Consider the following 13,448-nt stretch of genomic DNA (forward strand, 5'->3'; position numbering starts at 1 on the left):
TTCGATTCCCAGCATCCCATATGGTCCCCTGAGCACCGCCCGGGGTAATTCCTGAGTGCAGAGCCAGGAGCAACCCCTGTGCATCGCTGGGTGTGACCCAAAAAGCCAAAAAAGAAAAAAAAGGAACCTCACAAATGTATGGGGCGGGCTCCTGCATCAGGGGATCTGTGGTGCTCTGGGACCTGAGCAAAGCATGACCCTTGAGTCAGAGCCTAAAATTCTGACGCTTTACTTACATTCTTGTCCAGTGTAGCTGGCTTTGCTCATTTTCCATGCTGGGGGTTATGGAGCGCGCTAGGGCGAAACCCCAGTTGAGTTTTAGGCTAGTGATGATACAGTGGACAGTGTTGTTTACCTTGTACACAGTCAACCCGTATGATCCCCAGCACAGCCCCGTACACAGTATTCCTGAGCACTGCTGTGACAAAACCCACCACAAATAGGTGCAGCACATGACACTGCATGAGCACCACTGGGCAAGAAAGAGGGCTGGTCACAGTAATAAATGTGATCAATTCTCCACATCTGTCCACAAGGACAGAGCTCCTCTTCCCTCACACCCAACAGCTTTCCAGGACAGTGCAACAAAGCCAAAGTACTTCATTTGAAACTGAGCAACCTAACCTTGTAAGGCCACCTCTTGGCAGCTTAAAGGAACAGGGTCAAATCGCCTCTCTCCAGCCCCATCCACATACCAACCCTATAGCTAGTGTGGCACTTGCCTTGAACACATCCCAGCTAAATTTGGTCCCTGCTTCCCATAGTCCCCCCAAACACATCCACTATTTCTTGAGTGCAGAGCCAGGAGTAACTAGTCTCACTGGGTGTGACCCAAAAAGGAAAAAAAAAAAAAATCAAGAAATCCCATAGCAGTAAACCCCAGTATCCCGAACCAAAAGACAAATCTTACTTATTTTTTATTTCATAATCATAAACAACTCTGCAATCCAGCTAGACTTGGAGGGAATGGGTGTAGGAAACAGTGGAACCGAGAGAACCGCAGGGAGAGCACAGGGACCAGAGGGCATTCCGAGCACATAGGGGACAGGGCGCTCTCCTGAGCTGCAGAAGGAAGGAATGGTCTGGTGGTCGAGAGAATGAGCCTTTAGACTTGTCCGCAGTCGGAAATCGTGATCTTCTTGCTGGTCTTGCCGTTCCTGGACCCAAAGCGCTCCATAGCCTCCACGATATTCATGCCCTCCTTCACCTTGCCAAACACCACATGCTTGCCGTCCAACCTGTGAAGGAACCACTTTAGTGACCAGAGGGGCACTATGCAGGCAGTGGGCAGGGCTGGTGACGTGCCTCAATGCTGAAGCCATGGTGCACCATCAAGTCTAAGACTTGACTTCAAAACTTGGAGGGGGAGAGTAACAAGCTCCACAGCCCTCACACTCTTGCTTCTCGGCCTTGCACGCAGCAGACACCAGCTGCACCCAAAAATGCCTGAGTGACCCGCGCACCACTCCCACGGACCACAGCGCCTCCACCTAGGGCTCATCCCAGACAGAAACCGGGAGCCAGAGTTGCTGGGGCCTCTGCCTTACCACTCAGTCTTGGCGGTGCAGATGAAGAACTGGGAACCATTGGTGTTGGGTCCAGCATTTGCCATGGACAAGATGCCAGGCCCCGTGTGCTTGAGGATGAAGTTCTCATCGTCAAACTTCTCTCCGTAGATGGACTTGCCGCCGGTGCCGTTGTGGCGCGTGAAGTCCCCACCCTGGAAAGGTAAGGAACCAGCTTCGTCATTCCAACAAGGGGACTGGCCGGAACACACGCCAAGCCTGAATGGCCCATCACTCAGGGTTTAGGAACAGGCGGGTCCGCCGTGCCACCGGCCTCAGCGCCGACTGCGGAGTCCTTCCGAGGGACGTCACCGGGCGGCGCGGAGGGTATGGCCTGCGCCTGCAACGGCCGGATTCCTCGGGCGCGACACCTCCCACGTGCTCGCCCCTCGGGGCCCCGGGAAGGGCCGGCGCGTACCTGGCACATGAAGCCGGGGATGATGCGGTGGAAGCAGGAGCCCTTGTAGCCGAAGCCCTTCTCGCCGGTGCTCAGCGCGCGGAAGTTCTCTGCAAGAGAGGGCCGCGTCACGCGAGCTCGGGTGGGGGGCTTACCGGGCGGGGCGACACTGACCTGCCGTCTTCGGGACCTTGTCGGCGAACAGCTGCAAGAGAGGGACGCGGCGTCACCCGCGGGCGGCCTTTGTCTGGGCGCGAGCACGTGCGCGCCCGGCCCCGCCTTTGTCCGCCCCCGCCAAGATGGCCCCGCGCCGGGAAATGGCGCCGCCGGCCCCGCCCGCCCGCCCGCCGGCCCTCGCCTGCCCCCGGCCGGCCCCACGCGGCTCCCGCCCCCCGCCCCGCGCCTCCGGCCAGCCCCCACCCCGGCCGGCCCCGGGCCCCGGGCCCCGGGCCCCGGGTCCCGCGCCCGGAAATGGCGCCGCCGCCCCCGGCCGGCCCCGCGCCCCCGCCCGGCCGGCCCGCCGCCCACCTCGAAGGACACGCGGCCCAGCGGCTCGCCATCGGCCGCGATGTCGAAGAACACGGTGGGGTTGACCATGGCGGAACGCGGGAGCAGCGGCGGCGGCGTCTGCAGGGCGGCACGAGCCCCGCGCCTGCCTCTTATAAAGACGGGTCGAGCCCCGCCCCGGACGGTCGCGCGCCTCGCCGGTGACCAATCGGAGCCGCGAACTCGTGGGAGTGATGATGCGACCGGCCTATGGGCGAAGACGGCGCCAAAAGGGCGGGACGAGCGCCGCGCGTGCGCGCTAACGACGCGGCAGGTTCCCGCCCGCGGGCTCCGTCGCGCTGCGGCGTGGGCTGGGGGGCGCGGGGGCGCGGGTGACGCGGGGGCAGGGGGGCGCGGGGGCCTGCTGCCCGCCGGGGGTCGGGGTGCAGCTGTACCAGGGCCCGGGCAGTGGGAGCGAACCGCGCGTGCCCCCGCGTCCCAGCAGGGCGTCTCCCCATTGCGCAGAGGAGGCGACTGAGGCGGACGCAGGCCTCAAGGTCGTGCGGCCGCCAAGGTCGCGCGTGTCCCCACCACGCGACTGCAGTCCCCACGCGGCCGGGGGAGCGCAGAGCGCTGGACACCAGTTTTCTCGAACTGCGGCTGAGGCGCGGCGTCCCCCGGCGGTTACGAAAGCTGCCGGATGGCCTACTTTCCGGAAGCCCCGCACCCGCCCGCCCGCCGCGACCCGCACCGCGCGCCGGCCCCGCCCGCGCCCGCCGCCCTCCGCGCGCAGACGTGGGCGCTGCGGGCCACACCCGGGCGTGCTCTGCGCTCGGGGGGTGCTGCCAGGCTAGCGCCCTCCGCCTCTACCTTCCCTCTGGCCCCATTTTGCCCTCTCAGTGAAAGACAAAAGCCACAATTTAAAAGTGAAAACCTTGAGGCCACGTGACTTAATTGCTAGGAAGAAAGCAGGACTGTGGCTGTGGGTTTGAATCTGGGCTCTATCCTGTGATTTTAGTTAACAATATTCACAATATTATTTAATTTCTCTTAAGTTTTAAGGTTGGTGCTTTTTTGGTGGGGGGAGGTAGGGGGCCACACCTGTGATGCTTAGGGGTTACTCCTAGCTCTGCACTCAGGAATCATTCCTGGCGTTTGCTGGGGGTGGGGGCATATGGGGTCAGGGATCAAACCCAGGTTTGTGTGCACGCACTGTCCCCACTCTATCCACTATGCCCACTCTACCCACTACTATTATTGCTCATGCCTCGTAAGTTTTAGTTTTCTAACCGCAAAGCCAGTGAAGGGTTGTAAGAAACAAACCAGGACTCATTGGATAAAGCAAGGGGTCTGACTTATTACTACTTCATGGTCCTACAGATGCTGAAAATTGAGACCCAAGCTTCTTGTTTCAAGTGGTGGAGTTCCACCACTCCACTGTTCCCATTTTACAGATATTAAGAGGCAGATTTTGAGATGGTAAATAGTTTGCTCAGAGTAACCGCCGGTTTGTGTAAGCAAAGCCAGGAAATTGAGCTTTGGAAACTTTCTGCATCGCCTGACCCTTGGAAGTCACAACTTGTCTTCAAGTGATAATGAAAAAGTGACCACTTGAAGCCCACAGGCATAAATGTCCCTGTCCTCTCTCCATCCCCTCAAGCTTAGAGCAGTTCGACTGTGCTCAGAAACAACCGTGATAAAACCATCCTTATGAATTCTCGAGTCTTTAGAGGGCCTGGAGGCAGCTGAGGTTGGGGTGGGGAACCTCAGGGTGCTGGGAATAGACACCCTGCCCTCCACATCATGCGCTGCCTTGCTCCAGAGATCTCTCCAACCCAGCTTCCTCCCTGTGAAACTTGTAGGTGCCAGAGATGCTCAGCAGGTTTAAGTGGGCGCTCAGGAAGGGATTGCTGATGTGAAATGTCTCCAGGGTGGGCCCAGAATGTGCCTGAAATCCTGAATGACCTAGACAACAGAATAACCTGGATAACTGGACACCAGCAGGCCCAAACACCCTGACTCCTGTCTTACGAACCTCTTGCTTTAGACTCACCCATCCCCATTATTAAAAAAGCGTGAAAGGAGGAAAGGTTTCTGCCTTTCTCTGGAATCCTGCTCATGGAGCTCCCTCCCATCATTCCGCAGCCTCTCTGGTTTTCTCTTCCCTTCCTTTCTCTTCTCTACAATGAAATCTTTTTTGAATTCGGCCCTTGAGCTCCATCCCTTTCAGTTTTGACCCCTGTGTCCCTAAGACAGGAAAATCCATTTACAACTCAGCTGAGTGTGGCCCCATCAATCAGATAAAAGGTACAGCCTTCAGGTTACCATCAACAAGACCGGAGACACAGGCATGCAGTGTGTTTGCTCAGGAAAGAAACGGTACCAGAGCCACTGCTCTGCAGGCCCGTGTGTTACCTGGACTTCCTGAAGCAAACCCCCGCAGACAGAGTCTGAGTAGATCCAGCCGCATGCAACAGCTGCGAGTGCTGCGAGTTTTAGCAGCCCGTGGAAGACTCATTTTATGCAGGTAGCGTACTAAAAACAAAGCTTATGCCAGAAATGAGTAAGAGGGGGCGGGAATAGAGTGGGAGACATCAGGCCTGCAGACCCTCTTAGGAGGTCCCCCGTATGCTCTGGCCTCCCTCTCACGGCATCTCCCCATCTTGCTTCTGCTCCTGGAACTGCTAGGTAGAAACTGTCCCTGTTGGTCCCTGTCAGTGACTTCCTGCTGCTCGGCTCCAAGGGTGTTTCCAGCCTGCATCTTCCTGTCCATCCTGCCTCTGCCTCTGTCCTCGCTGCCCTCAGCTTCTCACTCTGTCCAGCCTCCCACAGAACACGTCCACACAGCTCTCCTCCAGACACACATGGGGGACTTCCTCCATTCCCTCCACTCGGATTCTCAGCTGACTTCCGGTTGGGGGCCTTTTGCTTGCTTGTTTGGGAGAAGGGGTAAAGCCACCCCAGTGGTGCTCAGGGCTCAGGCGGTGCCGAGGAATAAACTGAGGCTTCCACATGTGGCCAACCTTGGGCCACCTGTCCTAGAGCAAACCGGGGCCAATCTCTGTCTGCAGTTGCGGCAGCCTCCATGCTGGGTCCTTAGGAAGAAGATTTGGATGGGCTCTGGAGAGCTAGCACAGCAGGTAGGGCATTTGCCTTGCATACAGCTGACCCAGGTTCAGTTCCTGGCATCCCATCTGATCCCTGAGTCCCACCAAGAGTGATCTCCACACACTGAGTCCAGGAATAAACCCTGAGCACCACCAGGTGTGGACCTGAAACCAAAAGAGAGCTGCACGGCACCGACACCCTCCCAAACTTGCCCCGGCCCTCCGGGACCCCAGTGCAGCGCATCTTTCACTGGCTGTTCGGCCCAGCTCCTCTCATTTCACCCTGGAGAGGACCTTGGCCTCAGCACAGCCAAGCAGCCCCCTGCTCCAAAGTTGTTGTTTTTTTTTTTTTTGAAATAGAAATTCAACTTTATTTCAAATAGCATTAAAAAATCTTAAGGACGGGCTGGAGCGACAATACAGCGGGTAGGGCGTTTGCCTTGCACGCAGCGGACCTGGGTTCGATTCCCAGCATCCCATGTGGTCCCCTTAGCACCGCCAGGGGTAATTCCTGAGTGCAGAGCCAGGAGTAACCCCTGTGCATCGCCGGGTGTGACCCAAAAAGAAAAAAAAAAAATCTTAAGGACCTAGGAATCAACATTAAAAGGGACATGAGAGATTTTTTTTTAATTTACTTATTTTATTAAATCACCATGTGGAAAGTTACAAAGTTTACAGGCTTATGTCTCAGTTATACAATGCTCGAACACCCGTCCCTTCACCAGTGCCCATATTCCACCACCCAAAACCCCAGTATACCTCCCACCCCCAACCCCCGACCCCTGCCTGCGTAGCTGATAAATTTCACTTCATTTTCTCTTTACCTTGATTATATTCCATATTTCAACACAAAATTCACTATTGTTGTTGGAGTTTCCCCCCAAAAAACAGCCCTGCTGACAAGGAAGCATGATAATTAGTTTGATAATTAGTTTTCCATTGCTGAGAATGAAGAGATAGGAAGTTGTGCAGCTGTAATATCGCGGCTGTGCGGTTTAGGATTTCTGTATTTTAGTATTTTAGTAATTAAGTCCAGGGAGATTTATGTTAGAAATTGCATCATTTCCCTTCCTGGGGCAGCATGGGGCTATAGCTTAGTTCACAGTCCAGAGACATTGCTGGAAGCAGTTGCTGGTACCAAAAATAGTCTAGCTGGCCTCCGGATCATGGTCAATCTGCAGCATAGCGGCCGCACAAACGTGTGTCCACCCGGGTCGCATCTTGATGGAGCGCACACCGGTATCACCCCAGCCTGAGATTGCCCACGAGTCCCGCTGTTTCAAGTTCAAACCTCTTTTTTTTTTTCTTCCCGTGCCACCAAGTTTGTACCTCCTTAATGGTCCTCATAATATGGCGGATGCCACACCACTTTTCCACGAAAAGGGAAAAAAAACTGAGAAAGATCTTTCCCCTCCTCTGCCGGCGTGGGGCTATGGTTTAGTCCAAAGTTTTTTAAAGCAACCAGCTTTCCAGACTCAAGGGCTGACCTTATTCCTTCCACACTCAGTTTCTTGTTCTTCTCCCCACTTTGCAGCAGCTCAGAGCCCTCTCCTGGCCAGTCCAGTGCCCTTGGGACTCCATTCTGGGAAGCTGCCACAGTCACCAAGCCTGATCTGCATCGAATATTCTGCTGCATCGAAAAGTGCCCAGGGGCTTGGGGGCTGGATCGATAACACAGCAGGTAGGGCGTTTGCCTTGCAGGTGGCCAACCCAGGTTCAATTCCCAGCATCCCATATGGTCCCCTGAGCACTGCCAAGAGTAATTCCTGAGTGCAGAATCAGGAGTAACCCTTGTGCATCGCCAGGTGTGACCCCCCCCTCAAAAAAATAGAAGAAGAAAAAAAAGAAAAGTGCACGGGGGAGTCTGGAGCAAAAGTACAACAAGTAGGGCACTTGCCTTGCATGCGGACAACTCAGATTTCACATCTGGCACCCCATATGGTCCCTGAGCCACTCCAGGAGGGATCCCTGAGTAGAGAGCCAGGAGTAAGCCCTGAGCACTGCTGAGTGTGGCCCCAAAATAGAACAGAGAGAGAGATAGAAAGAGAGAGAGAGAGCAAAGGAGGGGCCGGAGCGATAGCACAGCGGGTAGGGCATTTGCCTTGCATGAGGCCAACCTGGGTTCAATCCCTGGCACCCCATATTGGTCCCCCAAGCATCATCAGGAATGACCCCTGACCCAGAGCCAGGAATAAGTTCTATGCACTATTGGGTGTGGCCCCAAAACAAAAGTGAAAAAGAAGAAAAGAAGAAAGAAAATGCAGAATGATTGCCTACCTCAGGTGACAGATGGCCATCAGGAGTCAGCTCTGGACGGTGCCCCAGTGGGGCACAAATTGCAGAGCACCTGCCTGCCAGGCTTCAGCAGGGCCATGGCCTCTGGATGGTCACCGGTAAAGAAATTCAGCCCAGGGGAGGCCTGGGGCAGCTGGCCAGCAGCCTTTGCCTGTGGGAGCCCCAGGTTCCATCTCTGCCACCACATGGTCCCTTGAGCATTGCTACAAACAAAGGGGGGGAAAAAAAAGCAACGGGGCGGGGGTGCGTAGCTGATGAGAGGGGACCGTGGGTGGCGTTACTGCTTTATGCACAGCTAACCTCAGTCCAATCACGGCCCCCATAGGGAAACCCCCCCCACACTGCAGTCCCTCCTGGAGTGATCCCTGAGCACCACCAGCCCATGTTGCTCATGCTCCCAAGAGAAAGAAGGCATCTTCTCTCCAGCTGCAGTCAGCGGCAGGGCAGGAGCCGAGCTCTCCCTCCCTAGCCCTCCGCGCCTACCCAGTCCTGCTGGCAGTGTCCCACCATTGCTTCTGCTTTCCCTAGTTTAGCATCTCCCCTGCAGTGGGTCTTCCTGCCCACAGTTCAGAGCTCTGATTCTCTCCCTTCCCCACCGCCCACACAGCCGTGCTCCCCACGCTGCTCCTGAGACTGACAAACCCAGCGAACACCTTTGATGGCTGCTGGTGCTGTGACAGCCCATATCCTTCAGGGTCCCTGCAGCCCCAAACTAGACCCCTCCATCGGCTGTGGCTCAGAATGGCAGTCTAGGGGTACTTCCAGCAGGATGGGCAAGCGGACCAGGGCCAGGGACACATACAGGGGCAAGACCTTGCACACAACTGCCCTGAACTCAGTGCCCACCACCACATCTATATGGTCTCCTGAATCTTGCCAGGATCCCTGAGCACAGAGCCAGGAGTTGGGGGGAGAGGAAGGGAGGGCCAGAGCAATAGGACAAAGGACAGGGAACTTGCCTAGAATGCAGCTATCCTGGGTTTGGTCCCAGACTGTATATGGTCCCCCAAGGTCACCAGAAGCCTGAGCTCAGAAGGAGTAAATCCTCAGCACTACCAGATGTGACCCCCAGAAAAAAAAATATATAAATAAATGAAAAGAAAAGCTGTACATAATAACCAAAATCTCAGCAGGCACCCACGCTGAGAAGCTGCGCGGGCTGGGAAGCACGTGGGGATCCTGAGCTGTAGCACAGAGCACAACTACATGTGTGAGAAAGGGGTGCACACATTCAAGATGCCCTGGGACCTGGGGGGAGGGGGAGAACCAGCTTTGGGGGCAGGATGAAGACGTGGCTCCGTGACCCACTGACAGTGGCCAGAGGCTGACATGAGCAGCTGCACTGATTCCTCACTGAACCTGAGTCTGAAAATAGTGATTTCTGTGTGTTTGTTTTGAGGTCACACCCTGCAGTGCTCAGGGGTCACTCCCGGCTCTGCAGTCAGGAATTACTTCTGATGGTGCTCCAGAGATCGTATGGTGTGCCAGCATCGAACCCGGTCTGCCATGTGCAAGACAAACATCCTCCCCACTGTGCTATCACTCAGGCTCCTAGACAGTGATATATTTTTCTTTCATTAATTTTAGGTATGCATTTAAAAAGTAGTTTTATTGAAGTCAAGTTTACATACCATTAAATCCACTTGTTTTTGTTTTGGGGGATGTTAGGAGTTGCTTAGGAGTGACCCCAGCCAACCCTGACAGTGCTCAGGGTGTGCTCCTGGCTCTGCACTCAGGGAGCACTTATAGTGGGGCTTGGAGGACCATATGCGGTGCCAGGGATCAAACCTGGGTCATCCACATGCAAGGCAAGTGTCTTACCTACCTGCTGTATGATCTTTCAAACCCTGTTTGTCATCTTAATAAATGTCATACCCCCGCCCCCCCCCTCTCTCTCTCTCTCGGGGCCGCACCTGGAGGTGCTCAGGCCCTCAGTGGTGCCAGGCTGGGTCTGGGACTGCTGTGGGAAGATGAACACCTCCCCTGCCGTATCTCTGGCTCTGCCCAACCTTCGGCTTTTGTATATGAAGCTTCTGTAAGCAGAGATGAGTTCTTGCTCCCAGTTCATTTGGGTTGAAGTGGAGGTGCTGAATTAAGCAAAGACTTTGCATTGTTTCCAAAGGCCCGTCACACTGCTCTGCACTGTAGCCACACCAATCCCAGTCCCCCATGCACAAGTCTTCCAATTCTCCAGTCTCATCAAACTTGATATTTTCTGCTCGGTGCTTCTTTTTTTTTTTTTTATTTCTGGGTCACACCTGGCAATGCACAGGGATTACTCCTGGCTCTGCACTCAGGAATTACTCCTAGTGGTCCTCAGGAGACCATATGGGATGCTGGGAATCAATCTGGGTCGGCCGTGTGCAAGGCAAACGCCCTACCCACTGTGCTATGGCTCTAGCCCCTGGGTGTTTTTTAAAAAAAAAATAAAAAAATTAATTTTCATAAAGTTGTTCACAATAATTGTTTACAATCAACACCAATCCCACCACCATTGCACTTCCCATCACCATTATTTTGAATTTTCCCACCATCACCCAAGCCTGCCCCATAGGCAGATGCTAAATAGTTTATTTTGTATTACTTGTTATGAATGAGATGTTGTACGACCACAAAAGCGGCTGTGCACTCCTGGAATTCTATCACTGTCACTGTCACTGTTATCCCATTGCTCATCGATTTGCTCGAGCAGGCACCAGTAATGTTTCCATTGTGAGACTTGTTACTGTTTTTGGCATATTGAATACACCACGGGTCACTTGCCAGGTCTGCAGTATGGGTGAGATACTCTCGGTAGCTTGCTGGGCTCTCCGAGAGGGATGGAGGAATCGAACCCGGGTCGGCCAGCGTGCAAGGCAAACGTCCTACCCACTGTGCTATCGCTCCAGCCCCCTGGAATTCTAAAATTGTTTAAATATTTGGGATCTGTAGGCATCTCTGTAGTGTGATGCTCTCTTCTGAGATTCATTTGTGAATCTCTGAATCATGGCATTAATGCGCTAAAATGGCCTGATTTTTTTTTCTTTCGAGATTTATTTATGAGTCTTTGAAGCAAGACCAATAAATGAGCTTGTATGGCTGAGGTGGTTTGTGAGTGTGGCTCCCACATACCTCACTTTTGGCTGTTTTATTTCTTGGGAAACTTGATCCCAAGTTGTTGGGGTCTGGCCTGAGGCACAGCTGCAATTTTGGGGTGTCAGGAAGTCTAAAGGCACCACCAGGCTGCTGATGTACTCGCAGGTGCAGGTTAACCTGCTGGCGGCACTGTACCCCACTGCTGCGTGCTTTTCATGATGAAAGCATTGCAGTTTTCATTTGCATTATCTTGTTTTGTTTTTGTTGTTTTGGGGTCATACCCACTGATGCTCAGGACTTACTCATGAATCTGGGTTCAAGGATAACTCCTGGGAGCTGGGGATCGAGCCCAGGTTGGCCACATGCAAGGTAAGTGTCCTACCTGCTGTGCTGTCTTTCTGACCCTGGGTTTGCATGTCTTATTGATTAACAATGTTGAACATCTTGGGTTTTAAACTATTTGTCAGTTTCTTTGGAAGACATTTCCATTCACATCTTTTGCTCATTTTAAATTTGTTTTTATGGGTCACACTTGTCAATGCTCAGAGGTTATTCCTGGCTCTGCACTCAGGCGTCACTCCTGGCAGTGCTCAGCCTATGAAATGCTGGGGATAACCCGGGCTGGCCGAATGCAGAGCAAGCACCTTACCCACTGTGCTGACTCTTCGCTCCTCTTTTCTCATTTCCAAATAGATTTTTGTTGAATTCAAGAACTAGCTATACATATTCTAAATATTCCTAATTTATCAGACATGTGATCTGCAAATACTCCCATTCTCTGGGGGTACTTTTAAATTTTGTGTATGCATTTTTTGGTTGTTTGATTTGTGGGCCACACCTGGCAGTGCTCAGGACTTACTCTTGGCTCTGTGCTTAAGGATAACTTTTGGTGGGATCAGGGGGGGTTTATATGGTGCCAGGGAAGAGCCCTACCCATATCCTGTCTCTGTGGCCCTCTGGGGTCAGCCCTTTTCAGAGCCACTGCTTGTGTCCACTTCAGTTATCACATTCACTCCATAGACCACCTTGGTACCAACCCTGCACGGCCTTTAGTGACAAACCATCATCCTCAAGACTGGGATCATTACTCTTTATCTCAGGTTGACTTGAGGAGCCACCAAAAAGGTCTTGAGGAGACTCACAGGCTGGTCAGGGCACAGAGAGACACTAAACAGCCCAAAATGTCACCTGGGCCTGCTGGAGTCCAAGGGAGGTACAAGAGGCTTGAGAAACCCACCAAACCCTCCCCCTCACCTACCCTGACTCTAACCCTACTGTTAACCTACCCTAACCCTGACCTAATGCCACCCTTGACCCAACTAACCCTAACACTAACCTAGTGCAGCCAAACCCTTGCCCCCTCCTTAACCCCTACCCTGACACTAACACTAACATTAACCCTAATGCCACCCAACTAACCCTAACACTAACCCTACCCTAACCCTAATTTGAATCCCAGTCCTGTCCTACACCTACCCCTACCCTTACCCCTGCCCCTCGGGTGGAGCTCAGGGAGTCTGTGAGGGAGGCCTGCCCAGCTCAGGTGCAGCGTGTAAAGAACACCAATGGGGGAGACGCTCCAGCTGTGGGGTGCACCCAGAGAGCCTGGACCACATGGGCACGGCGGGCAGGTGTGAGAGAAGCTCTCAAGTTCATAGGGACTGCGTTCTGCCCTGCAGGGGCCTTGCTACTCCTGAGGGAGGTCCCAGGGCCAACCCCATTCCAGCCCCACAGAGGAGCTGACGCCCACCACCCACAGCTGGTACTGCTGGGCACTGCCTTACTGGGCCTGAAGCACGCCCAGGAGTGCTCAGAGCCTATTCCTGGGGGTGGCGTGGGGGTCAAACCCAGGCAGCCTGTGTGCCCTGCTGGCGCCCGCGCTCATTGAGCTTTTCCCCACTGCTCCAGCCATCAACTATGCAACTGAGAGGCCCACACTGCAGCCCTCGGAGCAGCGGAGGCACTGGCTGCAGCGCTGTCCAGCCTCAGCTCACGCAGGGGCCACTGGGGTTTGCTGGGCAAGCACGCGGAGCCCACAGCCTCTGGGTTCTTACACCACACTTCGGACAGTGGCCAGCTCAGGGCCTGGGATGGCAAAAGGATAAAATAATTTTTTAAGGTTTGGGGGAGGGTGTACTAAACAGTGCTCAGGAGTTGCTCCCAGCAGGGTTTGAGGGATCGTGCGGTGCCAGAAATAAAACCTAAGTCTTCTGCCTGCAGGCTCGGCCCTTTTATCTTCCTGGCCCAAGAGAAAAGATTTCTTCTCTTTGTTGTTTGGGCCACACTTGGCAACGCTTAGGGATCATTCCTGGCAGTGCTTGGGGGACCACATAGGATGCTAGGATTGAACTGGGGTCAGTCTTGCGCGATGCAAGTGCCTTATCAGCTGCACTATTGTTCTGGTCCCTGTAATTTTTAATTTTTGCTTTTTGGGCCATGCCTGGTGAGGCTCAGGTTACTCCTGGCTCTGTGCTCAGCGATCACTCCTGGTGGGGCTTGGGGGATCCAGGCCAGGCAGCTGTG

General features: G+C 54.1%; 1 protein-coding gene across 1 annotated transcript; it reads right to left on the bottom strand.

The window, feature by feature from the left end:
- Positions 1–904: 904 nt before the first annotated feature.
- LOC101559368 (peptidyl-prolyl cis-trans isomerase A) lies at positions 905–2,618 on the bottom strand. Its single transcript, XM_055133060.1, has 5 exons — positions 2,491–2,618; positions 2,137–2,167; positions 1,984–2,072; positions 1,548–1,720; positions 905–1,238 (listed from the first exon to the last, which is right to left on the bottom strand). Exons 1-5 carry the CDS (start codon positions 2,557–2,559, stop codon positions 1,106–1,108), a joined length of 495 nt encoding a protein of 164 aa, XP_054989035.1. The 5' UTR covers positions 2,560–2,618; the 3' UTR covers positions 905–1,105.
- Positions 2,619–13,448: the final 10,830 nt, after the last annotated feature.

The sequence above is a fragment of the Sorex araneus genome, chromosome 3 (assembly GCF_027595985.1).
Source record: "Sorex araneus isolate mSorAra2 chromosome 3, mSorAra2.pri, whole genome shotgun sequence".
In the NCBI taxonomy this organism is placed as follows: Eukaryota; Metazoa; Chordata; class Mammalia; order Eulipotyphla; family Soricidae; genus Sorex; species Sorex araneus.

Coding starts and splice junctions, on each gene's coding strand:
- LOC101559368 (XM_055133060.1), bottom strand. CDS start 2,559: ATGGTCAACCCCACCGTGTTCTTCGACATCGCGGCCGATGGCGAGCCG. Junction 1,721..1,983: donor TCCCCGGCTTCATGTGCCAG/GTACGCGCCGGC, acceptor TTACCTTTCCAG/GGTGGGGACTTCACGCGCCA. Junction 1,239..1,547: donor TGCACCGCCAAGACTGAGTG/GTAAGGCAGAGG, acceptor GTTCCTTCACAG/GTTGGACGGCAAGCATGTGG.